This window comes from Pteronotus mesoamericanus, unplaced genomic scaffold (assembly GCF_021234165.1).
Source record: "Pteronotus mesoamericanus isolate MK-2021 breed Mesoamerican mustached bat unplaced genomic scaffold, CSHL_Meso_final contig_98, whole genome shotgun sequence".
NCBI classification, from domain to species: domain Eukaryota; kingdom Metazoa; phylum Chordata; class Mammalia; order Chiroptera; family Mormoopidae; genus Pteronotus; species Pteronotus mesoamericanus.
Window position 1 is genome coordinate 2169359 of NW_026555295.1, and position 25252 is coordinate 2194610.

The 25252-nt window shown below is 35.6% G+C and overlaps 1 protein-coding gene across 2 annotated transcripts in view; it reads right to left on the reverse strand.

The window, feature by feature from the left end:
* EXOC6B (exocyst complex component 6B) overlaps nt 1–25252 on the reverse strand; it is a 566147-nt gene that overhangs the window by 343489 nt on the left and 197406 nt on the right. For both annotated transcript variants that reach the window (XM_054586855.1, XM_054586854.1), the window contains exon 7: nt 6577–6753. In XM_054586855.1, the coding sequence (XP_054442830.1) occupies nt 6577–6753 (177 nt within the window). The remainder of the gene's footprint in view (nt 1–6576; nt 6754–25252) is intronic.

Below are 25252 nucleotides of genomic sequence, written 5' to 3' on the forward strand. Positions count from 1 at the left end.
ACCCCGCTGCCACTTTGATCTTGGGGCTTGTAGAAGACAAATTTCTGATATTTAAGCCACACAGTCTGTGGTATTTTATTATGGCAGCACTAACAAACAAATATACACTGTTACTTCAAAATTTGTACTTAAAACTATTATTAAGACACCCCAAAAGGCTTTATATTACATGCCACTTGTAGTTAAATTAGCAATTCCATCTGTTAACTCCACTAAATCTTGAGAGCTAATCCTGAGGTGGATCATTTGATCACATTCATTTTTCTGACCCATATCTACGAAGAACTGTATGAATAACATGGTGACCATTGCTCTCTACAAGTATGTAAACAGAGAGAGAGACAAACTAGAGTATGAGATGTGCCATAAGTATGTTTTAATGACATGTTCTATGAATGCAGAAGTTCTGAAGTAACCTAAAAACAAAGAAGAAATCACAGGTCCTGCTTTTTAAAACTATTTCTTACGCAATACAGCTCTATTTCAGCATGTTTTTTGTTTATAGGAGATGGTGTTTATCAGTCCATACAAATATGCATTATCAAAAACTGTATCAACTTTTTTAACTTTTATTACCCCCCCCCCAAAAAAGCACACAACCTGCCTAACTGGTAACTATTATATAATAACAACATTGTGTGTCCCAGGCATTGTGACAAGACCATTTTAGACATTGTTTCAGTCAATCCTTACGTTAACCCTACCCTCAGTATTACTGTCCTCCTTCTTACTCAGTCATATATTACCTTACAGAGTTCTTTGTATTTTATCTTCAAATATCTAAAAATGATAGTCTTGATGACTCCAGATCCATAAATAAACTCTCAATATAAAATTTTCACTACTTCTAGAAGAAATCAGAAAAAAAAATACCATTCGATATAGCAAGAAGAAAAATAAAGTACCTAGGCATAAATTTAACCAAAGACGTAAAAGACCTGTACGCAGAAAACTATACAACATTGAAAAAAGAAATTAAGGAAGACACAAATAAATGGAAGCATATACCATGCTCATGGACTGGAAGAATTAATATCATCAAAATGTCCATACTACCCAAAGCAATTTATAGATTCAACACAATCCCTATTAAGATACCAATGACATATTTCACAGAAATAGAACAGACATTTCAAAAATTTATATGGAACCATAACGACCGAATAGCCTCAGCAATTTTGAGAAAGAAAAACAAAGTAGGAGGGATCACAATACCGGACATCAAACTCTACTACAAAGCCACTATACTCAAAACAATCTGGTACTGGCACAAGAACAGACCCATAGACCAGTGTAACAGAATAGAAAGCCCAGAAATAAGCCCAGGTCTATATGGGTATCTAATATTTGACAAAGGGGGCAGAAGCATAAAATGGAGCAATAACAGCCTCTTCAACAAATGGTGTTGGGAGAGCTGGACGGCTACGTGCAAAAAATTGAAATTGGATCATTAGCTGACACCATAACACAAAAATAAACTCAAGATGGATAAAAGACTTAAATATAAGTCGCAACACCATCAAAATCCTAGAGGAGAACATTGGCAGGAAACTCTCAGATATCCCACGCAGCAATTTTTTCACTGATATGTCTCCTAAAGCAAGGGACGAAAAGGGAAAGAATAAACAAGTGGGACCTCATCAAAATAAGAAGCTTCTGCACGGCAAAAGAAAACATCAGCAAAATGAAAAGGGAGCCAATGCTATGGGAAAATATATTCGCTAATGATACATCAGATAGAGGTTTGATCTCCAAGATATATAAAGAACTCACTCAACTCCACTCCAAGAAGACAAACAATCCAATCAAAAAATGGGCAAAGGACCTGGGAAGACGCTTTTCCAAGGAGGAGATACAGAGGGCCCAGAGGCATTTGAAAGGATGCTCAGCATCACTAGCCATCAGAGAAATGCAGATCAAAACCACCATGAGGTACCACCTCACACCGGTCAGAATGGCCATCATAAACACATCAACAAACAACAGGTGCTGGCGAGGCTGTGGAGAAAAGGGAACCCTAGTCCACTGTTGGTGGGAATGCAGACTGGTGCAGCCACTGTGGAAAGCAGTGTGGAATTTCCTCAAAAAGCTGAAAATGGAACTGCCTTTTGATCCAGGGATTCCCCTGCTGGGACTATACTCTAAGAACACCAAAACGCCAATACAAAAGAACCTATGCACCGCAATGTTCATAGCAGCACAATTTACAATAGCCAAGTGTTGGAAGCAACCTAAATGCCCATCAGTAGATGACTGGATCAAAAAGTTATGGTACATATACACAATGGAATACTACGCAGCAGAAAGAAAAAAAGAACTACTAAACTTCGCAACAGCATGGATGGAACAGGAGAGCATTATGCTAAGCAAAATAAGCCAGGGGGCAAAAGACAAATACCATATGATCTCACCTATAAGTGGAACCTAACCAACAATACAAAGATACAAGGAAAATAAGACCAGCAACACTGAAAGGAAAAGAAACCAACAGAGACAAGACGGACAGAGGAAGGGGAGGGCAGGAGAAAAGGAAGGGAAGGGGCAAGTCAAGGAACATATAGCAAGGACTCATGGACAAAACCAAAGGGGAAGAGCTGAGGGAGGGAAGAAGGGAGGGGGCAAGGGAAAGTGGTGGGGGGTAGGCAGAGACAAATGTATTTGAAAAAATAAAATAAAATTTAAAAAAAATAAAAATAAAAATAAAATTTTCACTACTTCTAAAAATATATGTCCTATCTAGACATTTACAGAAAAGCAATTACATTTGCACATAGCACAGGATGATATAGACATTCAAACCAAATTCCTGAAATCATACATATTTCCATTAATAATCTATTGAATTAAGGTAAGAATCAGAAATGGTCAAGTATCATCAGTTTATAGTTCAACTTTAGTGTAAGAGATGTAAAAAAAAAGCTTTACCTTGATTACAGTGACCCTATTAGCTTAGACAAAAATGAAATACAGTTTTATGGGAGGAATACTTATCCTGCAACACTTACCAGCAATCAAGAGACTGACTCTTTCAATTGGTTCAACATGTGAGATGGTTTTTCATCCAACATGACAATTTACTACTATAATTTCATCCTCAGTTCCCAGTTTTTCCCATCTCTGACACAATATGATTTCAGATTAACAATATATTAACTAAATGCTTACCATGTGCAAAGTTATATTCTAGGTATTTGGGATTTCCTACCATCTCATTCTATGGTTTCCTATGAAGTATCATCAAGCTAAAAGATATAGCAAATAGCCGAAAAATATCATTTGACTCAAAGAATATATTAAATGTATTTCCATTAAAAGCACAAAAAAATGGTAAAAAGCTCTCACTTTAGAGAATAAAAATAGCTAACTTTAAATAGGTTAAATCAGAATCAAAATTTCATGAACAGTAACGCTGGTAATCTATTCCAAGCAACAGATTTTAGAAAGTAAAATATAACTTTCTCTTCAAGTGCTACATTCATTGTTGTAAAAATTTTAAGACATGTTAATGAAAAATCAATAGGAGACCCAAACCATGGGTTTGTTTTCTTTATGCACTAAAAATACTTCTTTGTGGTCCTCTATTCCCCAGTCACTCAAAGTGTGATCTGAGACCAGAAGCACCATTCTTACCAAGGTGCTTGTTAAAAATGCAGAATCCGAGACTCACCCCCAACCTGCAGAATCAGAATCATGAGTTTCATGAATTCCCTGAAATTTCATGCAGAACTTTTTGCAAGTGAATATATGCACATTTTACTGGGGAAAGATTCCATATACTTTTTTTTCAAACTCTCAAAGTAATACATTACCCCAAATAGATTAAGAACCACTGTCCTACAGGATTCTATGCCACAGTTTAAAAGTCAAAATATTTCACAAACTATTTACGCTGCTCTCAATGAGGTCTGTTGAAGAATGACAAGAATGAAGGTCAGAACGTCACAGTGGGTCACGAAAGACCTTATCTGAAGAATTTATTCACACCATGCAAGAACTATGCCAAGAAACCAGTTTGAAGACATCTAAATAAATAATTCTCTACATGAGGTTTGAGATTAAGAATGTGCACTTGAAGAAGAATCAAACTGAGAAGTAAATAAATATAAAGTAGAAATTTTTTAAGATAGGATGCCATTAGATGACAGCGAAGTGCTGAATTCTTGTTGTAAGAGCGCAATCAGCAAATCTCTAATGTGAATTCTGTTTGATTTGGGATGTGGGAGCATTTTAAAAAGTTACTTCCAAGTACATTCTTCTAATACTTCCTTTATGAGGAACCCCCAACACACTTTACTAGTCCCACTTTCTTCATCTTCTCTGGACCTCAGAATATAAAACAAAGAAGAAATATGACACAAAAATTAAAAGGGATGTACTCAGGATAGCCAGTGAGTTAATGATAAATAATGGCTCCCATGCAGAAGGTTCTCAGTGACATATGAGAACTGTGTATATATTTCATTCTTTTATCTTATCACCTAACCATCTCTTTGGGCTGTGTATTACTTCTAGGAGCATGGACTATGTCTAACTTCTGTTTCCTTAAACCACACTGCCTGGTAGAATTTCATTTCCTTGACAGGTACCTAAAATGTAAATCAGGGGTATTAACTGGTCTTTCTTGAGACTGATTCTTTATTGTATTATTACTGTAATGTGTCATTAGTGATGAGGCTAACACCTGACAGTCTAGTCTCCAGGGTGAATCTATATCCTACCATATCAGTCATTCCAGGCAAGAAGAGAGAATACTAGAAAAGTATCAGGGGGCATCTTCAACATGACAAGAAAGGGGCATTTTCTTTGCCCCTTTCTATTTCCATGGGTATCAGGCAAATATCTGATTCTTTTCTTAGATCTGTTTCTTGGAGCTATTAAAAGTTCTTGTGCCTTGGACAGCATGGCTCAGTTGGTTGGAGCACCATCCCATAACCAAAGGGTTGCAGGTTCAATTCCCCATCAGGGCACATGCAAGAGACAATCAATTGATGCTTTTCTCTTGTATCAATGTTTCTTTCTCCTTTCCTCTCTCTCTCTCAAAAGGCAATAAAAAAAAAGTCCTCGAGTGAGGGTTTTAAAAAAAAGTTCTTGTTATCCAAGTACAATAGGGATTACAATAAAACTTTCACACATTGTTAGCTATTAATGTACCTCATTTACACAATAGGCATAAATGATAAATGCAATTATTCACTTATATTGTAGAACTGTGTCCTCTCAAAAATGATAACTATATAAAAAAATGTAGAACCTTACACATATAATAGTCTCTCAGACATTCAATCAAATGTAAATGCTAGTATTTTAGACACATAATTAACTTGGTTATTTGGTTATTTGCTTTTCTGCCTAAACAATTTAAACAGTAGCAATTTGATTTTTGACATGAGAGAGGAATAATAATAATGACAGGAATACATGGCAGTGATAGTTAAGAAGTGAGGAAGGAAGTGTAATGAAAATAGGGCAGAAACTAACATCTACATAAACCACCTTTTACAGTACAGGCACTTGTGCAAACCTATGGGGACAGACAATATTGTCTTTACTTGACAGATGAAGTCACTAAAGTTCCAACAGATTAAACAATTACCTAAGATTATGAAGTTAGACAATGACAAGTTTGGGGGAAGAGGAGAGTAACGAGAGTAGTTAAGTGTAAGAGCAAAGGACAAGGAAGTGGATGAGACAGTGAACCCAGTTTTATCTGGAGAAACAATAAAAAGGAGACAGCATTTAAAGGCAAAGAGGTTAACTGAGTATAGGAGTAAATGGTTCCACACATATGTCCCTAAACATTTTTAAAGAAAATGATATGATTATAAATGCTAATTTTTTAAAAAGTAATGGTAGAGCCAGGATTTGTCCGCCTCCAATGGTCATGCTTCAACCACTACACTCACAGAGAAAACTAATCCCGTTATACAAATAAGTATTTACAAAAACATTTTTTAACAGGAAATCTCATGTCACAGTAGTTTTATTTTTAAAAACACATTAAGCTTCCAACAACAAAGGAAGATATAAAAATATGTACTAGTTAAGCCACTTAATCTTTCTTTTTATGAATATGACACAGATCTAATCTAAGAGGTTACAGATATGTCACAAAATTCCCAGATTCTCTGTCATCACTCATACATTTATTTCCTCCAGAAATGTATTGTCAACTTTCTGGAAACTTTTTATATGTTCAATCTGAACCAAGGCTAAGAAATTCCTTTGTTCATTCCCCACTGTTTAAAGTAACATCTTTTATTTACCTCAAGAAACTTTTTCTAGCTCAGTGGAGGTCTCCAGATCAGGTAAGCTCTACTCTTCCCTTACTGTAGTACTTACCCAATCACTCCACAATCAAAAAACCCTGAAACCTATTTTCAAGAAAAGAATTAGAATCTAAAGTATCTTAGCGCATCTTTGGATTCCTTCAATTGGGACCTGTTTGTATTTAAAATGATATCTAATTCCAGAATATCATAAAAGCTGTATTAAGTAAATAGGTTCTTCACCACATCTCAAACATACTGTATTTAAACCTAACAAGAGATTCACATCCCTTGTTCAAATTTTAGTTACCTCTTCATCATCTTCATCATCTTCAACATCCAGAATTCCTGAATCCTGTTCCGACTTGGGGCTAGTGCTTTCTAGCTCTGTATCAAAAATTGTATACGCATCTTTCTTAGATTTTCTCTTGCTCCCTATTCTGGGTTGTTGCAAGACGATGTTATCCAGGTTTCTTTGTTGTTGAGCCTACGATAAAAACATAAACACTCAGTTTTGAAAAAAGAAAAAGGAAAGAAAACAATTAAGCATTTGAAAAAAAAAATCTGATTTTCAAGCCCTGACCAGGGAGCTCAGTTGCTTAGAGAATCATCTCAATATATCAAGACTGCAGGTTCAATCTCTGGCCACGGCACATACAAGAAGCAACCACTGAATGCATAAATAAGCAGACACCTTACTCTCTCTCCAATATCAACAAATTTTTTAAGAAAATTTCTGATTTTCAACAAATTGGTATCTTAAAGAAAGTTACTTAATACATAGTTTTAGTCCCAGAAATAAACCCAAACATATTAATGTATACATTTTTATCCCTGAAGTTACCCTCTTGATTCATTTTTCCAGTTTTCATAGAAAAAAAAAGATAATCAGTGACTTTAGTCACTACTCAGGAAACTGAGGCTATAAAACAAAAGATTTGGATGAGGTCTAGTTAGTAGTAAATCAGAATCTTGAAGTGTGACCTTTCCAAATTCCACATCAGTGATCTCTCCATGATACCAGCAGTCCCCCAAAGCACGGCAGCATGTTTCTCAAAAATGGGGACATTCTGTGATCAAATAAATGGGAAATACTGTATATAATGTAGCCTTCTTGTAGATATAGAAAGCTTATCAACAAAGTAAAAAATGGGGTAAGTCCATTTTAAGAAAATTCTTTAATTTGATTTAACCCAGCATGTTCCAAAGATATTTCCCAATGGAACTTTCCCTTTAAAAAAATACTACTACTACTTAGTATCATCCCAAAATACAAAGACTGAGAACTGTGACTTCTCAGAATATATATTCTTTAACGAATATATGATATTTCTTCTCAGTGACAGGAGAAAATCAGTTTCCAAATATTCTCAATGAGATTAAGAAATTCAAGACAAATATTAAGTATAAGATGTTAGTCCAGACCCTGGTTAAATGAGACAATTACAATAAGACAGAGAAAAACTTGAACTATGTGAGCTAGTTTCTGCCAAGAAAATGAAAAGAATCTACATTCCAGAGATTTTAATCAATGAACAAACTTGTTTCTCTACATAGTACTCACTGATATTTTGCTTCGACTTACATAAAATAGGTGGCTTTGGGAACAAACTGAGGTAGAAAAGACATTCAAAAACATTCAATTTAGATTTGTACATAAGATATACATATCCTTCAAGCATTAGAAACCCCAAATTAGATACAATTTTTTCCTCTCAAAAGTAACAAGTCCTTCCCTATTACTTCTAAAGTAAAACATAAAAAGGGATCAAGAACTCTGGGGATGTGCCACGGGAGAACTTCCTAAAGCTTTCATATTTTTAAAAAACTGCCCTTTAACTCCATTCTCTCTTTCAGTACAGCATTACCAAAAGCTTCCATAAGTTGGTCTTATTTTATTGAATCGCAAGTTACTTATTTTTCTTTCGCAGTCAATAAAATAGTGCCAGTGTATCAAAAGCAATCAGGAGAAGTCACATTTAAAATGCTGTCATTTAAACTTGAAATGAAAGAAATCTAAAAGTATTCTATGGAAGTAGTTTTAGCTCTCCTATGACTTGCTCTTTTTAGGTGGTATTATCTCATTTTCCCATCAATTTGGAGGAGTGCAAATTAAGATAGCAAACCCTATGTTAGAAATCAAAGCATTTCAAGTAGTATTCCAAAGCTCCATCAGAACCTGGGGTCTCTGTTAGAATTACCAAGCCTCTTTCATTGTGTAAAGAAGCAGTTAGGGCACATCTGCCAAGCAGGAACTGGCCAATTTAGAAACACTGAATCTCAGGTAGAACAATAAAATAAATACTCAGATGTTACCCATTATGGCTGTAAATGAAAATTACCACCTATTGGGAATGTGTATTACGGGGCTGGCGAGAAGTGGAAAAGAGTAAATATAGATATAAACATATAAATATATATGAGGCCTGTCCATAAAAAGTCTAGCCATTGTTCATATAACAAAAAATGGTTTGTGTGACATTTATGTAACCTGGCAGCCAAGAGAAGTGCACTGGAATGTGCACACGTGAACAATGATGACTTCACTGTACTAGTCAGTGAGGGCAGTAGAGGCCCTTGAGAGAGCCTGTGCACTGTGTGGCCCTTACATTCAAACTGACTGAGTAAGTACAGCAACGAATCTGCATCAAATTTTGCATTAAGCTTGAACATTCCTCCACGTATACTATTCAGATGATTCAGAAAGCCACAGCTATGGGCAACTGGTGATTGGCAGCTTGCTCATGACAACACGCCTGCTCATGCATCTCTTTTTTGGCGGAACATCAAATCACCCAGGTGACTCAGCCCCTCTACAGCCCAGATTTGGTGCTCTGTGACTCCTGGCTTTTCGCAAAACTAAAATCACTTTTGAAAGGAACGAGATTTCAGACTGTCCACGAGATTCAGGAAAATACAACAGGGCAGCTGATGGTGACTGGGAGGAGAACTGCATGAGGTCCCAACGTGCCTGCTTTGAAGGGGACTGAGGCATCATTGTCCTATGTACAATGTTTCTTGTATCTTGTTAACTTCTCCAATAAATGTCTCTATTTTTCATAGTATATGGCTGGATACCTTCTGGACAGACCTTGTATATTAAAATAAAAAACCCAAAAGAGGAAAAAAGAACAAAACAGTAAACACCCTTCAAAGCTCTCTTCTAACACATTGAACTATATCACCAGAACCATTTAGTCTGTCCCCCTAGAGATAGCCTTTACAATCATGAGCCAAAGCAGCAGCTGCCTGATTTCTGCCACCTGGGTGGAAGTGGAGTCAGGAGGATATGAAGCACACAAGTAGCAGTTAGATCTTAGTGCTTCGGCATTTTCTTTTTCTTAGTTGTTCATTATCGTTGTGCATAATTTTTACACATTCAGCCACCTCTTCCTCAAGGTTCCCTCATATATATTCTTCTCTGGTTTCCTAATACATAGAAATTAAGCAAGCTTTATTCCTCCATCTCTCTCCTCTTACCACTCTCCCAAGATCAAATAACACATCTCCAGCTTCCTATTATTACTGTGTGCTCTAGCATCACCTCCCTTCCAGACTAGCTAAAATGGAACTCATCGCCTTCTCATTATAAATCCCCTGCATACTGCGGCCAAGCTCCTCTTAAACCACATCATTCATCATACCAATTAGGCATAAAGGAAACTGGGGAAAAAGTTTAAACAAGTACAAATCCAAACTCCACAATCTGTCACTTAGACTCCACCATAACGGAAGCTGAAGCTAATTTTCCAATGTACCTATATCCAGCGGTCTCCAACATGAATCTTCCACTTGAATCAGACTCTACCTCATAATATACTAGGTATATTTCCACTTCTGTAGCTCCAAGAAATGATCCCTTTCTGCCTGAATCTAACCTTTCTTTCTAATCTAACCAAAATTCTTCCATCTTTAGAAAGCCTCCTCTCACTGGCCTAATTCATGGTGCTTTCTCTCTCTATTCCTATTTTCAGTCAAACATATACTGAATGTCTGCTTGGTACCAGGCACTGTGCTGCACACAAGGTATAGAAAGAAAAACATAGAATCTCTGAGTCATGAACCTCACATCAAACTACTGTGGAAAGCAGATCAGAAAATAAGTGGCTGAAATTCCATGCCATAAGTATAATAATAGAAATAATACAGAGGACAATAGTTTAACAAAGGAGAAAGTGATGAGATTTGCCTGGAGGGGTGTCCTGAAAGGCTTCACAGAGGAACAGGTAGCACGTTCTTAAAATATAAATATAATCTTTCCAAAGGGAGGTAAGAAAAAGGGTAACTAACCATCCCAGAAGAAGGAAAGCACATGAGAAAGGCTGTGTGTGAAATAACACTACCCACCCAAGGAATTTTGTATAGGAACATAGTTTATAAAGAGCGAACAACAGATAAAGATGTCATGCAAAGCAGTTTCAATGCTTAGCTAGTTGGCAGTGGAGACACAATGGAGGAGTGTGAGCAAGCAGATGACAGGAGCAGCATTACCATTCGAGCAAATGCTCTAAGGTCAGAGGAGTGCTCAACCGGGAGAAGACAGAGACTAGACACAAAACAAAACAAAACAAAACAAAAAACCCCATACAGATCACTGTAACAGTCGAATACCAATGGAGAGGACTTGAATTAAGGGAGCAACTGATATATGAGAGGAAGAAGCACAAGAATTTACTGATTTGAATATAGTACATAGAAGACAGGAAGGAAATAAGAACTCTACATATTCGGCCCTTGATGACTAGATGGTGGGGTTATTCCAAACAGTGGAAACCACAGAAATAATAAGCTGAGAGCAGAACAGAGGAGATGGGGAAGACTTCAGTAAACCTGTCAGACACCGATGTAAACAAATGACAGTACCACACTTCAGTATGTAACTCTTCTTTCTTTGAGAATACAAGAGCACTTTACCATTCTTAGAATCCCCAAAGCCCAGACACAGTGACACATATACACTAGATTTAGATAAATGGTTACTATATGAAAGATAACAAAATAAATCTATGTGAGAATGAGACCTAGCCCAATAAAAGAGAAGGGTGTCTGCAAAAGATGGGATTTAGATATTCTCCTATTAAAAGAGGAAGAAAACCCATAAAATCCATAAGAATTATCTAATCTGGACTATTAACCTAAAAATGTTGCTATTAACACTTTACAATTGTCAAAGAGTGTCTATGAGGCATTTTATATATAAAAAAATTATGTATATATATTTATAATATACATACACACATATACGTACAGTACACATACATACAGGGTCTGGCAGAAGTAACACCTGCTGAGTTTGGTTGGTAGGGTAATAATAATATGGGTTTAATTTGAACATTTCACCTAAAACATCATATGGTGTGCTTGAGTATGATATTGTTATGTTACAGAATTACATGCTTATAATTTTGTAATAAAAGATTTTGTAATAAAAAGGGGCGTTATTTGTGCCATTCTCTCTCTATATATGTGTGTGTATATATATGTATTTTTTTAAACAGTGAAATACAGCTTCTAAGTATGCCTAGCAATATAAGACTCAGGGTTTAAACTATGTGAATCAAAAACTGAAGGCTCCTGTCTTCATCAACCCAATACTGACCTCTAGTGGGCTAAAGGAATATATACAAATGACCTTTAGAATTGGAAACTAATAGAGAAGGGTTGGAGGCTGGACATAATTATATAGACTTTAATAACAGGGTACTATAACAAAAAAAAAACCAAAAAATATTCTTGGAGTAAGACAGGTCTTTAAGTCTAAGCTTGGGTAGTTTCTTCACTTCTCTGGACAACATTCCCAAATATATTAAAAAAAAAACAAACACTAAAGTTAAAATGTATCTTAGGACTGCCACAGAATTAAATGAGATAATATACTTACATTATCTCATCTTGATAAAACATCTTGAATTAAAAGATAAATAAAACAAAAGAATACTAAAAATTTTAAGCTCTACCTGTCTTCTCTCTGAAAATGAGATAGAAATCTGTTTTGCTTTCTACTATGGAAGCATCTGAGATCTAGTAAATAACTTAGGTACATAATTATTACTGGCATCTAATACTGCTACACATTGCCATTCAATTTTGCATTTGTACTGCATTTTAAGTATTAAGTATCTATACTAACCATCTCTTGTGCTCCACTTCAGATCTCAGCCTCAGCTCTTATTCCAGCTAGAGCATCCATAACGTGTTCTGGGCAGCCTTGGAAGTGTCCATAATGTAATCTGAAGCCAGCTCTTTACACTCCACACCTCAGGCTCCCTTCCTTGGGGCTTTGCTCTTAATACCACAGGGTACAATTCCACAAGAACCACTTAGCAGTCATGACTGTCAGCCCAGAAGTGAGGCAAGCACAGACCAAAGAAGTGACAGAAAAATGAATTGTGTCCCTCCTCTAGTCAATTCTATATGGCTTCTCTGAAGGTCCCATGAATTAAGGAACCAACTATCCTAGCATTGTACTGACTCCGCAGACTTCTCTTTTCACTCCTCCTGACCCTTAAACTCCTGTTCCTTAGAGTATGCACTTCAACAGACCACTCACATCTCAACCCCTCAGGTTCCCTCAGGGAAATGAGATTTAAGAAAACATCCCCATACAACAAAACAGTGAAGCAGGTTTATGTCTGCTGTTCTGTGTCTGAAGCCCCAAAGGATAACTGAAAATAACTGGCAAGATCAAGAAATAATGATTCCACAGCTGCCTCTTTAAATCTCACCAATTGTAAGAACTGCAAAGGAGCTGCCATTTCAAAACAAGTCTCTTCACACTTATTGGCATTATCTCTGGCAACTAGCATTCTTTGGCAACTACCTCTAATATTAGATTCAAACAAAATGAAAACAAAACAAGGGGAGTGATTCGAAACAAAGGAAAAAAATCAAGATCATATCAAAAAAATTATTTGCATAAGTATACACAGGGATATGTACACATGTGTATTTTGTGAGATATTTTAAAGGAAGAATAAACAGACACAAACAGTTGATCACACATCTTAATCAGGTTCCAAAGGGTTTCCATCAGTCAGATGAGGATTATGATACTCTTAGAACTTTTTTAAATAATTGAGGAAGGTGGTCCTATATAACCTTTAAAATTATAACTGAGATCCTTAGTCCTTTGAAAGTCTTCATTTCATTTTTAAACCTATATTTCATTGGGAATAAGAGTTTTTGCACTAACAAAATTCACTCCAGTAAGATGTACTAGGTGTAAGTTACTACAATTTGTATGAAGCAAGAGTAAAATTTTATAAAATTCTCTTGTGGTTAGGGTAATTCCCAGCTCTTTAAAAACACTATCTTACACCTTTGTCAAAATACAGATCCACCACTAATACACAACTACAAACTAATTGTAGTTAATTGGAAAATAAATTAGAAAATAAATATGAAGGAAAAAGGGGGGGGATCTATCAGTCTCCACTCAGTAATAAGTTATTTTGGTGAATTACAACCCAGCATATTTTCTGTGCATATACAGATTTCTCTTTTAGCTTCCCTGTATTTTCAGTTGTTCTGCAATTGGCATTTAAATTGGTATGCCAGAAAGAATTATACTGAATAAAAATTTGTACTTATTTTGCACAAAAATATTACACAAATATCTTTCTTGACAAATAAAAACATTTGTAACATTGTATTACATTTCAAAGAACAAATGTTTATTTAAACAGTCTACCATAAGACATTTATGTTACTTCCAATATTTTGCTAATTAATAATAATGCAAACACAATCTCCAGAGCAAAAATTCTGTGCAGGTCCTTAATTGTTTTATTAGAGGAATTCCTACCAATAGAAAATTTAAATCAAAAGTTTTTTGATTTAAAAAACTTTTTTTTATTGGTATAAGTTGCAAAATCAATAAAACAGACAAACTGCCCTCCACAAATGCTATGTCACTTCACAGTGGCACATAAAAGTGTATGAGTGCTTGTTTCTTAGCCCCTAAGCATCACTAGGGATACTTCTCTCTACCATTGAATACAAAGGTTTCTAAACATGACAGAAAAGGAAGAAATAACAATATACATATAATTAGATTTGGCTATGTAAAAAACTAAAAATATCCCATTCTATAATTATGTTGATATTTATTTTCCCCTAATACTTCTATAGTGTCCTTTATTTTATAAGTTTTAACCCTTCTACAAATTACCTTGAGTGTTATGAGGCTGAAAACCACTCCCTTAAATGGTTATCCCAATTCAACTTTTTAGAACAATTCGTCTTTCACAACTTATTCTTTTAAGTGTCTGCCAAATAAGCTCATGGTTTTATAAATTTAATAATACTGAAATTATTTTAATGAAAAACACAGTAGACTCCTTCTTAGGCCTTTTCCCATCCCTAGTTCTGCTCTGTAGAGTTACTATTTTTACATCCACTTTTCTAAATAATACCCTTTTCATAGTAAAAACAATCCTCAGTTGAAAATCTAGACCCCTTACCCTACTGTTTCTTCAATTATCTTCCTAAGATAGTATCTGAAGTTAAAGCAATAATCAGTGGTAATCATTATTTGATATAAACATATTATCTCAACTATCTTATAACAAAGCCAAGTATATATGCAATGATTACATGTATGTGATTATAGTTCCTTTCTAGTAAAGTTTTTTCTTTCTTGGAGTTTTAAATTGCCTACATTTTTAAAAGTTCTCTTAATACTCTTACTACAATTAATCTTGGCTTTTTTTCTTCTAAAAAAATTCATTGTAATGGGCGATCTACCCAGGACCTACTATTCCTCAGCACGCCTGGACTGACTGCCCCACAGGACTGCTTCACAAGTCTCATTCTTGAGGGAACTTACTTCCATCTCTCACTGGAGTTAAATCCATAGTTTCATAAATTCCATATCTATTTTTCACATAATGTAGTCCCTCATTTTGGTGGAATACATCCTCATGTAATTCTTAAGAGATGAAGCATGACAGTTAAATTTCTTGATACTTGCATTCTAAAAAAGACTTTTTCTTAACATACACTGGTAAAATATTTAACTGAGTATAGAATAAAGGTTAAAAATAATTCTCCCTCAAATTATTTGATAACACTGCACCATTATCTTCTAGCATCCATTATTGCTAATTAGAAAGGCAATGTCATTTTGATCTTCATTCCTTTGTCTACAACATAACTTTTTCTCTTTGGAAGCTTTTCAGACCTTTTACCCTATATATTCTCAATTTCATAATGACGTGCCTTGGTGTAGGACTTTAAGTTGCTCATTATACTGGGTAATATATTCATGAATTTAGAAATTTCAGTCCATCAGAGAAGGAGAATTTTCTTGCATTATTGCTTGGATAATTTTCTCCCTTTGTCTAGAATTCTTAATTGGTAATGAACTCTATAATTCCTTCTGATGACCTTTGTAACATTTTCATATAAAAACCCACATCTTTAATTGTTGAGGATACCAATTAAATTTTTTGATATATTCTGTTTTCTGCATTATCTGATGTCTCCAGGTACTTTTTTATTATTGATACTTGTTTTCTCATATTGGTAGATTTTGGTCTCTCTCTTTCTAGCTGGACATTTTCTTCAAATGTCTGTTGATGATTATCTGCTCATTCCTATTTAATAACAAATCACTTACAAGCTATGGAAAAGTCTGTGGGCACAGCAAGACTTGTCAACTAAAAAGTTTCACTTTGGGGAGCCTAGGAAGAAGATAACCTCTTTGCTTGGTGGGGAAATCCAAATGTACTTTCTGGAAATCTTTTATCAATTTTTAGCTGTTAGAAGGGAGAGGAACTTGGATGCTGAAGGAAAGACACACAACAGTATGGTGATGACCAGAGGGAAAGGGGCGTGAGGGCAGGTAGAAGAGGGTAAATAGGGGACACGTAGTGATGGAAGGAGACTAGACTTTGGATGGTAAACCCACAACAGAATATACAGATGATGTTTTATAGAATTGTAATCTTGAAACCTATATAATTTTATTAACAACTGTAAAAAAAATTTAATAAAAAAGAAAGTAGTTAAGTTTTTTAAGAAAAAGAACCTTTTAATCTCCCAAATAAGATTATAAGTGCAAATATTCCATGAAAGGAAGTCAAGAAGAAAAGTGGAGGAATTAAATGTTTTATATACCAATTTTCAACAAATCACACATTTAAGCTTCTTACCCCCATCATCTATCATAACTCAGACCTCCAAAGTCTCACACAATACAGTTCTGTGCATTGAACTGTTTCCTCCATTCCCTATGTACCTCCATTTATACTTTAAGTTGTAGCCACATACACTCTGCTATATTAAACACTTTCTTTTGCTTTTTTTTCTTTCAGCTTTATTGAGATGTTATTGACATATAGCATATATAAGTTTGAGGTAGACAATGTTGTTAATGTGATACACACATATGAATTACAAAATGATTACCACAATAGATTACTTAACATCTCCATTCCATTACATAATTATCATTTTTGTGTGTGGTGACATTTATGACCTACTGTCTCAACAAATTTCAAGTACATAATAACGTATTGTTAATCATAGTGACCATACAACATTGAAATTGCACCTAAAACATACAACAACCATCACTCAGAATTGTCAGAAATTGAGTTGAATGGAAGCCTGACAACAGTGGAATTAAAGAAACCACATCCATCAAATTGGTAGGAGGAGTGGAAACATATAAGGGCTGGTCCCATATCCACATGTGGTGGATAAATATCTTGGGAGTGAGGAGTCCCAGCCCCACACCAGACCCCGCAGTCCAGGATTCAAATTCCAAGAAGATAAGTCCCCATAACTTCTGGCTGCAAAGACCAGTGAGGATTAAGTCAGTAGAAGAAACTTCTGGAGTCCCAAGCAGCTCCACTTAAAGGACCCACATATGAACTTATTCAGACTCACTCCCTCTGAGCTCCAGCACCGGTAGCAGCTTGAAAGGCACCAGTAGCATACGGAAAGGAAATGAAATGTCTGGCATCAAGGTGAGAGCCAGGGGGAACCTTTCTCCAAGACAGAGAGGTAGGCAGAGACCACTGCCCCTTTTATGAGACCTTCCCCCACAGATCCACTGAGCCAACATGCAGGTACCATATCTGAGACTCTATCAACCTGGCTAACACTGTTTGCCCACCCTGGAGAACCCCTGGACACTCTGTCCCACTCAACAAATGGGACCAACCAAACTGTTAACCATGACTTTTCTATACGAATGGTGGGTCTTCGCTTACATTTCACAGCTTCCTATATCCTATCAAACAAGCAACAGGCCAGCCTCAGTAAGCCCTCAGCCCTCATATCTCCTGCTGAGTGGCCCTGGCATGGTACTAGAAACCACTAGAAAGCCAGCCTAGATTCACCACTTGACTTTGCCTGGGAATCTCCAAGCCCAGCACAAGTAGCAGCGATCTCAGATTGCTTTACAGCTCAGGCAGGGTGGCCTTGGGCAGAACACAAGGGGGGTCTGACCTTTCCCATGCACTACATGGGAAAACCAGAGCCTGTGCAACCATCAGACAGCTACAGGCCAAGTTGGAGCACCACCACCCTGCCCCTGCACAATGGATCCTCCACTGAGGGTGGAGGTTGGTGGTCAGAGGTCACAGTCAGTCCTTGCAGCTGGCCTGGCCTGGGTAAATCCCTCCCATTGATCTGCCAACGGCAATCAACGCTCAACTATAAGAAGAAGGTGTACTCAGTCCACATAAAGGGCACGCCTCGAGTACCCAGCTTGGGTGACAGGGGAGGCTGTGCTAGTGGACCCAACAGGACACCTACTACCTTAGGCCACACTACCAAGACATGGAGTCAAAGCAGCTCTATCTAATACATAAAAACAATCACAGGGAGGCTACAAAATGAGGAGACAAAGAAATATGGTCCAAATGAAAGAACAGACCAAAACTCCAGAAAAAGAACAAAAGTGGAGATAAGCAATCTACTAGATGCAGAGTTCAAAACACTACTTATAAGGATGCTCAAGGAACTTAGTGAGGACCTCAACAGCATAAAAAAGGTCCAGTCAGAAACTAAGGATACACTGTTTGAAAGAATAATTTACAGGGAAACAACAGTAGAGGGGTGAAGCCAAGAATCAGATCAATGGTTTGAAACATAAGGAAGGAAAAAGAAAAAAAAAAAGCACAAGAAGAAGAAAAAAGAATTAAAAAAAAAATGAGGATAGTGTAAGCAGCTTCTAGGACAATTTCAAGCATTCCAACATTCATGTCATAGGGGTGCTGGAAGAAGAAGGAAAGGCAAGAAATTAGAAATCTGTTTGAAAAAGTAATGAAAGAAAACTTCCCTGATTTGGTGAAGGAAAACACATGCAAGTCCAGGAAGCACAGAGAGTACCAAACAAGATGAATGCAAAGAGGCCTGCTCCAAGGCACATCATAATTAAAATGCCAAAGGTTAAAGATAAAGAGAGAATCTTAAAAGCAGTAAGAGAAAAGACGTTAGTTACCTACAGGGGAGTTCCCATAAGATGGTCAGCAGATTTCTCAAAAGGAACTTTGCAGGCTAGAAGGGATTGGCAAGAAATATTCAAAGTGATGAAAAGCAGGGACCTACAACCAAGATTGCTCTATCCAGCAAAGATATCATTTAGAATCCATTTAAATCACAGGGAAGATAAAGAGCTTCCCAGACAATAAAAAACTAAAGGAGTTTGTCATCTCCAGACCATTGTTATATGAAATGTTAAAGGGACTTATTTAGGAAAAAGAAGAAGGTCAAAACTATGAACGATAAAATGGCAATAAATATATACCTATCAACAACTGAATCTAAAAAAACAAACTAAGCAAACAAGAAGAACAGAGACAGAATCATAGATATGGAGAGGATTTTGATAGCTGCCAGCTGGGAAGGGGGTTTGGGGAAATGGATGAAGGGGTAATGGGATTAAGAAGTACAAATAGGTAGTCAGAGAATAGCCATGGGAATGTAAAGTACAATGTAAGAAATGGAGTAGCCAACGAACTTATACGCATGACCCGTGGACATGAGCAATGGTGTGGGGATTGACTGAGGAAAGGGGTGTGCTATGTGGTGTGGGGCAAAGGGCAAAAAGTTGGGACAACTGTAATAGCATAATCAATAAACTATAAGTAAAAAATAACAATAAAAAATAAAGTGACCATGCTGAATACTAGACCCCCAAAACTTACTGATCTTAAAGTTGGAAATTTGTGCCCTTTGACTAGAATCGCCCTATTTTCCCTACCTCCAAGACCCTGCCAACCACTATTCTACTCTCTACTTCTAAGAGTTTGGCTTTTTAAGATTCCACATATGTACAAGTGATACTATGTAATATTCATCTTTCTCTTCCTGACATACTTCACTTAAGTCAAATGTCCTCCAGGTCCATTCATGTTGTTGCAAAATACAGGACTTCCTTTTATTCATGGCTAAATAATATACTATAGTATTTATATAGCACATTTTCTTTATCTGTCCATCTGTCAATAGACACTTAGGTTGTTTCCATGTCTTGGCAATTGTGAATAATGCAACCAGTTTATTCTTCTTTATCAGAATTGCTTTGGCTCTTCAGGATCTTTTCTGGTTCCATACAAATTTGAGGATTATTTTTTTTCTACTTCTGTGAAAAATACTACTGGAATTTTGACAGGGATGGCATTGCATCCATAGATTGCTTTGGATAGTATGGATATTTTAACAACATTAATTCTTTTGATCCATAACCTGGGATATCTTTCCATTTATTTGTCTTCAATTTTTTCATTAATGTGTTATAATATTCAATGCACAGACATTTTACTGCCTTGATTATATTTATTCCTAAGTATCTTGTTAACTTTGACATTGCAAATGGGGTTATTTTCTTTTTTTTCCCACAGAAATATTGGCAGTGTATAGAACTACATCTCATTTTTATATGTTGGTGTCATATTTTGCAACTTTGCTGAATTTGTTTATTATTTCTAATGTTTTTTGGTGGAATCCTTAGGATTTTCTATATATATAACTATATCATCTGTATTCAGAGGTTATTTTACTCACAACTTTTTATTTGGCTACATTTTATTTTTTTTCTTGACTAATTCAGCTGGCTAGGACTTCCAGTGCTATGCTGGAAAGGAGCGATGAGAGGGGGCATCCTTATCTTCTTCCTGATCTTAGTGGGAAAGCTTTCAAGCTTTCACCACTGAGTATGGTGTTAGTTGTGGATATTTTCATATATGGCCTTTATTATATCAAGATATGAGTCTTCTATACTCAATTTGTAGAGAGTTTTTATCATGAATGAGTGTTAAATTTTGTCAAGTGACTTTTCTGAATCTACTGAAATGATCATATGATTTTTATTTTTCATTATATTAATGCGGTATGCACATTTATTGATTTGCATATTGAACCATCCTTGTATCCCAGGGATAAAATCTACTTGATCATGGTGTATAACCCTTTCAGGTGCTGTTGAATTCTGTTTGCTACTATTTTGTTGACAGTTGTTGCATCTATATTTATCAGGAATATTGCTATGTAGTTTTCTTTTGTTGTAGTATCCTTATCTAGTTTTGGTATCAGGATAATGCTGGCCTCTTAAAAAAAGTTTAGAAGTGTCTGCTCCTCTTCAATTTTTTAGAAGAGTTTGAGAAGGATTAATTTAATTCTTCTTGAAATGTTTGGAAGAATTCACTAGTGAAACCATCTGATCCTGGGCTTTTCTTTATTGGGAGATTTTTAATTACTGTTTCAATCTCCTTATTAGTCTGTATGAATGAATGAATAAATGAATGGCATCAGAAATAAAAAAGAGTTGAGAAAATACAAAAGGAAAGAGAGGGGTTTTTTTAAATACAGATTGATCAAAGAGAGTCTCTTTCATAAACTGGCATTTGTTTTTCAGACCTTAATTCCTATTTACTTAATAGGCAGATGCTTAAGAAAAGAAAGACAAATGCATGTGGTCTATCCCTTTATAATCCTGAATTGTAACACAGATTTTTAACTATTATATAAACATCATAACATATTCTAGTACCTGAAAGGACAATTATATCAAGATATGTCAAATTTTGGTCCACCACATTAACCATATTTCAAGAATTTCTTAGTCACTTTCAAATACATTTTTTTGGAATGCCAGCTACCTAGAGATAGGAGGATTGTGGTAAGTTTTGCTGAATAACTAGCACATTAACAGGTCACTTAAAATCATTTATGTATGATTCTAAGATGGAATGGTTTATCAATAAACTAAGTTTCAAGATAATCCTTAACACTATTTCTGACAATAGCATTAACTCTTCTCCACAAGTTTGTGCCACGTGTCATATTGAGTTTTACATTCTTTACCATTGTCAATTTTTATGTGGTGATGAAAATGACCCCAAAATACACATAAAGTTGGAAGGAAAAATAACTAAGGATAGGTAGTAACCTCAGAATGGGCTCCCCTAGGTGCCTAATATTTCATGTTTTAACTTCATCTCCAAGGAAAGATATAACCTATACAAGTAATGCTTTCTCCAGGGTTCACCCATCCTACCTGAAAAGGGCCTGAAAAAGCTAAGATTTTGACTATTGATTCATGTCAATATTTCAAACAAACCAATAGTTTCAACTGGAAAAACAGTATCAACAAAGACACTCATTTAACATCCTACTTCAATGCTTTCATTGTACCAAAGGATAATATTATACAAAAAACATAAGGCTTTTATGTAACCGCTTTTTATTCAGAAGACAACTACTAAAAATGAGGGGAAAGAGAGTGGGCATATATCCACCTACTACACATATTCTGTGGTCAGGCTTAACAACTCAAGTAACTTTTAAATCACTCTTTTCAGTCAACTTAACCTAAATGAAATCTAAAAAATATATACCTAATAAATGTATTACTAGGTAGCATACTCATAGTATATCACCAAACTAGATAATAAACTGTTATTCTCCATGTCCCTTCCATTCATGCTATATAAAAGCTTAAGGAAAAGTGTCTCCTTTTAATATTCCATTTACAAAATTTACAATCAAAACTCAATGAGAAAAACAAACACATTAGAAAGAACACAATGAAGAACTATAGTGGTAGTAAGTAAAATCTGCAGCATCTTGGAATCTGTTCCTAAACAATAAGAATTATTCCATAATAATTATATTGGTTTGCCTTTTGGCAAAATTACAATTCTAATAAATCAATATTTATCCACTGTCTTCCTTCTAGGAAACCAGATGTCTTGCTTTCACCCATAACTTTAAATTCTAAAATTCATTCTTAATAAAAACCAGAGTCTCAAAGAGTTCTCAGAAGCAGAGGAGGGCCCTGACCTCAGTTAGTTGGGCATTGTCCCGCAAAGCAGAAAGGTTGCTGGTTCGATTCCTGGTCAGGGCACATGCCTGCGTTGTGGGCCAGTCCCCAACTGGGGTATGTGTGAGAGACAACCAATTGATGTTTCTCTCACACATCGATATTTTTCTCCCTCTCTTTCTCTCTCCCCTCCCCTCTCTCTAAAAATGAATAAATTTTTAAAAATTTCTTAAAAAAGAAACAGGAGATATCCATCTGTCCAAAATGTCTCAGGTACAAGTCAGTTCACCTAAGACAAGCATTGTTACTACCTATCTTCAAACTCTGACAGTTATATTTGTTTGAATGCAGGTGAGGGAAGGAGGGGAGTTGAGAATGGTAGAAAGTAGTAGGAGAAAAATAATGGCAGGTCAATTTTTTAAAAATCAGGAACCACTAATCATTGATTCCAAAGGGCAAATGCTTCCTATTCTAACAACATCATATCGATAATTCCAATGTAGTATAATATTTCCTTTCAAATGTACCATTAGGTTTTCTCTGTGCAGTAACTTATCATAAGAAAAGGAATCCAATTAGGCCCCAGTCTGGATTTGTCTACCAGAAAAAATTTTCTTTTCTCACAGATTTCTTCACAAGAAAGTTAAAATTAAAGGAATTGCTATGACAAAACAATGAAGTAGTGATACTAAACTAGAGTACTGTACAAAGAGTCATGAGACATGACTTGTAGTTCTAACTGCTACTAATGAAGTGTGTGCTTATATGATTTTAGTTTGTTAAGTGAAGTTCTAGCATTAAAATTGTAAAGATTTATTATTTCAACACCTGAAACATTAATTAGGTAAATAAAATATATAAAGAGAATAAACTATTATCATACTTTATAAATAAATAAAAAACAAATTGATCACTTTTTTAAAGTACCATACCTTCTTCTGACAAGATACATGACACAAAATTAGTAACTCTGTAATAATTAATATCCACATAATTGGAATTAAAATAGTAACTATAGTTATAAGTAAACAGCAAGTTTCTTTTCTCCCTTCCACCTACTTCAACAAAGTTTACACAGTACCTTGAGTTTTAAACATCATCAAAATGGAAAATATTCCACACACATAGGCAAATGACCCAGAAAAAAAATATTCTTTTGTTAAACAAGTAAGTTTTAGATTTTGGAAGGCAGCAGGACACTAAGGTATATCCTGTAATTTCTTTCTACCCAAGCGATCCTAAAAATCAGTCTTCCCCTAACAAAACTAAGATAAGTCTAAAAACAAGATGCTGTAAGTACATGCACTGAGTCACCAGAACCACTTCCCTATGTCTACCTATTTACTCCTTTCCCATGTTTTTGCACCATGAAAATGATATAACAGATCCAACATAATTTGCTTGACTGAAAATGTATTGAATGAAAAAAAAATGATGTGTCAGAAAGCCACATTGGATTTAAACATTCTGTTTCAAATAAAGGCTTCTGTAAGAAGTCCAATGAAGAGAAGAAATTTAAAAACCACATCAAAGTGAAGGGCAATACTCCAAACTGCCCTCTAAAGAGAGGAGAATGATGAAGGAAGCCAATTTTTAGCAGAGGAAACCCATACCTTTAGTGTGGTTTACTAGGAAAGCCAGGGCATGCTTCTCCTGTCCTGTAAATTACCTTGACTTCAGGGCATGATCTTAGGACTGCACTAAAGTTATTGGATATAAGTCACTGGTTATGTAGAATGCTAATGAGACCAAGTAAGGATAGGAATCCAAATGTATGTAAACAACATCTCAAAAAATAACTCCATACAAGGAAAAACTTGGTTATGGTCCTACTAAAATTCATACATCATATAAACCACTGGTAACAAAGCAAATCTAGAAAAATAATATAGATAATACTATAGTTTATAAACATACACTAAAAAGTTATAAAAACACTAGGCTTATGTCCACATCCTAACATGAAGAGTATCTAAAGAATAGCTACCAAAAGATCCAATCTATACAGAACACAAATATTTATTAGAAAATTATGTAAGTTATTATGCTTTGCTTGATTCACACCCTCTGAAAATAACAAAAATAACAAAGAAAAAAGTGTAAAAATTAAGGTTTCCAGAGCTTAGCTTCAACTACTTTGAGAAGTTTTCATCAAAGTGTCAAAAGTTCTAAATAAAACATTCTCTTCATTTTATGTGAACATGCCAGGCACTGTAATTGGCACAGAGTAAACATTTGAAAGATGACAGTTTCTTCCTTCCATGATCTAATACTTCTTTGTTTTATCAACAGTTTCCTATCAACATAGAAGATATGATTTTTATGAATCACACTAACTGGGTAAGAAGAGTATCAGAACAAGGAGAATATACCTCTCTCCAGAAGTACCATAGGAGACTTCCAGTCAAGATGGCAGTGTAGGCAGACGTGGCCCACCTCTTCACACAACCACATCAAAATTACAACTAAAATAAACAACAACCATCCCTCCAAACTTTCAGAAATAGAGCTGAATGGAAGCCTGAGAACTATAGAATTAAAGAAAACACATCCATCCAGACCAGTAAGAGGGGTGCAGATGCAGAATGGGCTGGTCCTACACAGGCTATCACCCACAGGGGCGCCAGAAGGAGAAGAGGAAGAGCGAGAAATTGGAAATCTGTTTGAAAAAGTAATGAAAGAAAACTTCCCTGATTTGGTGAAGGAAAAC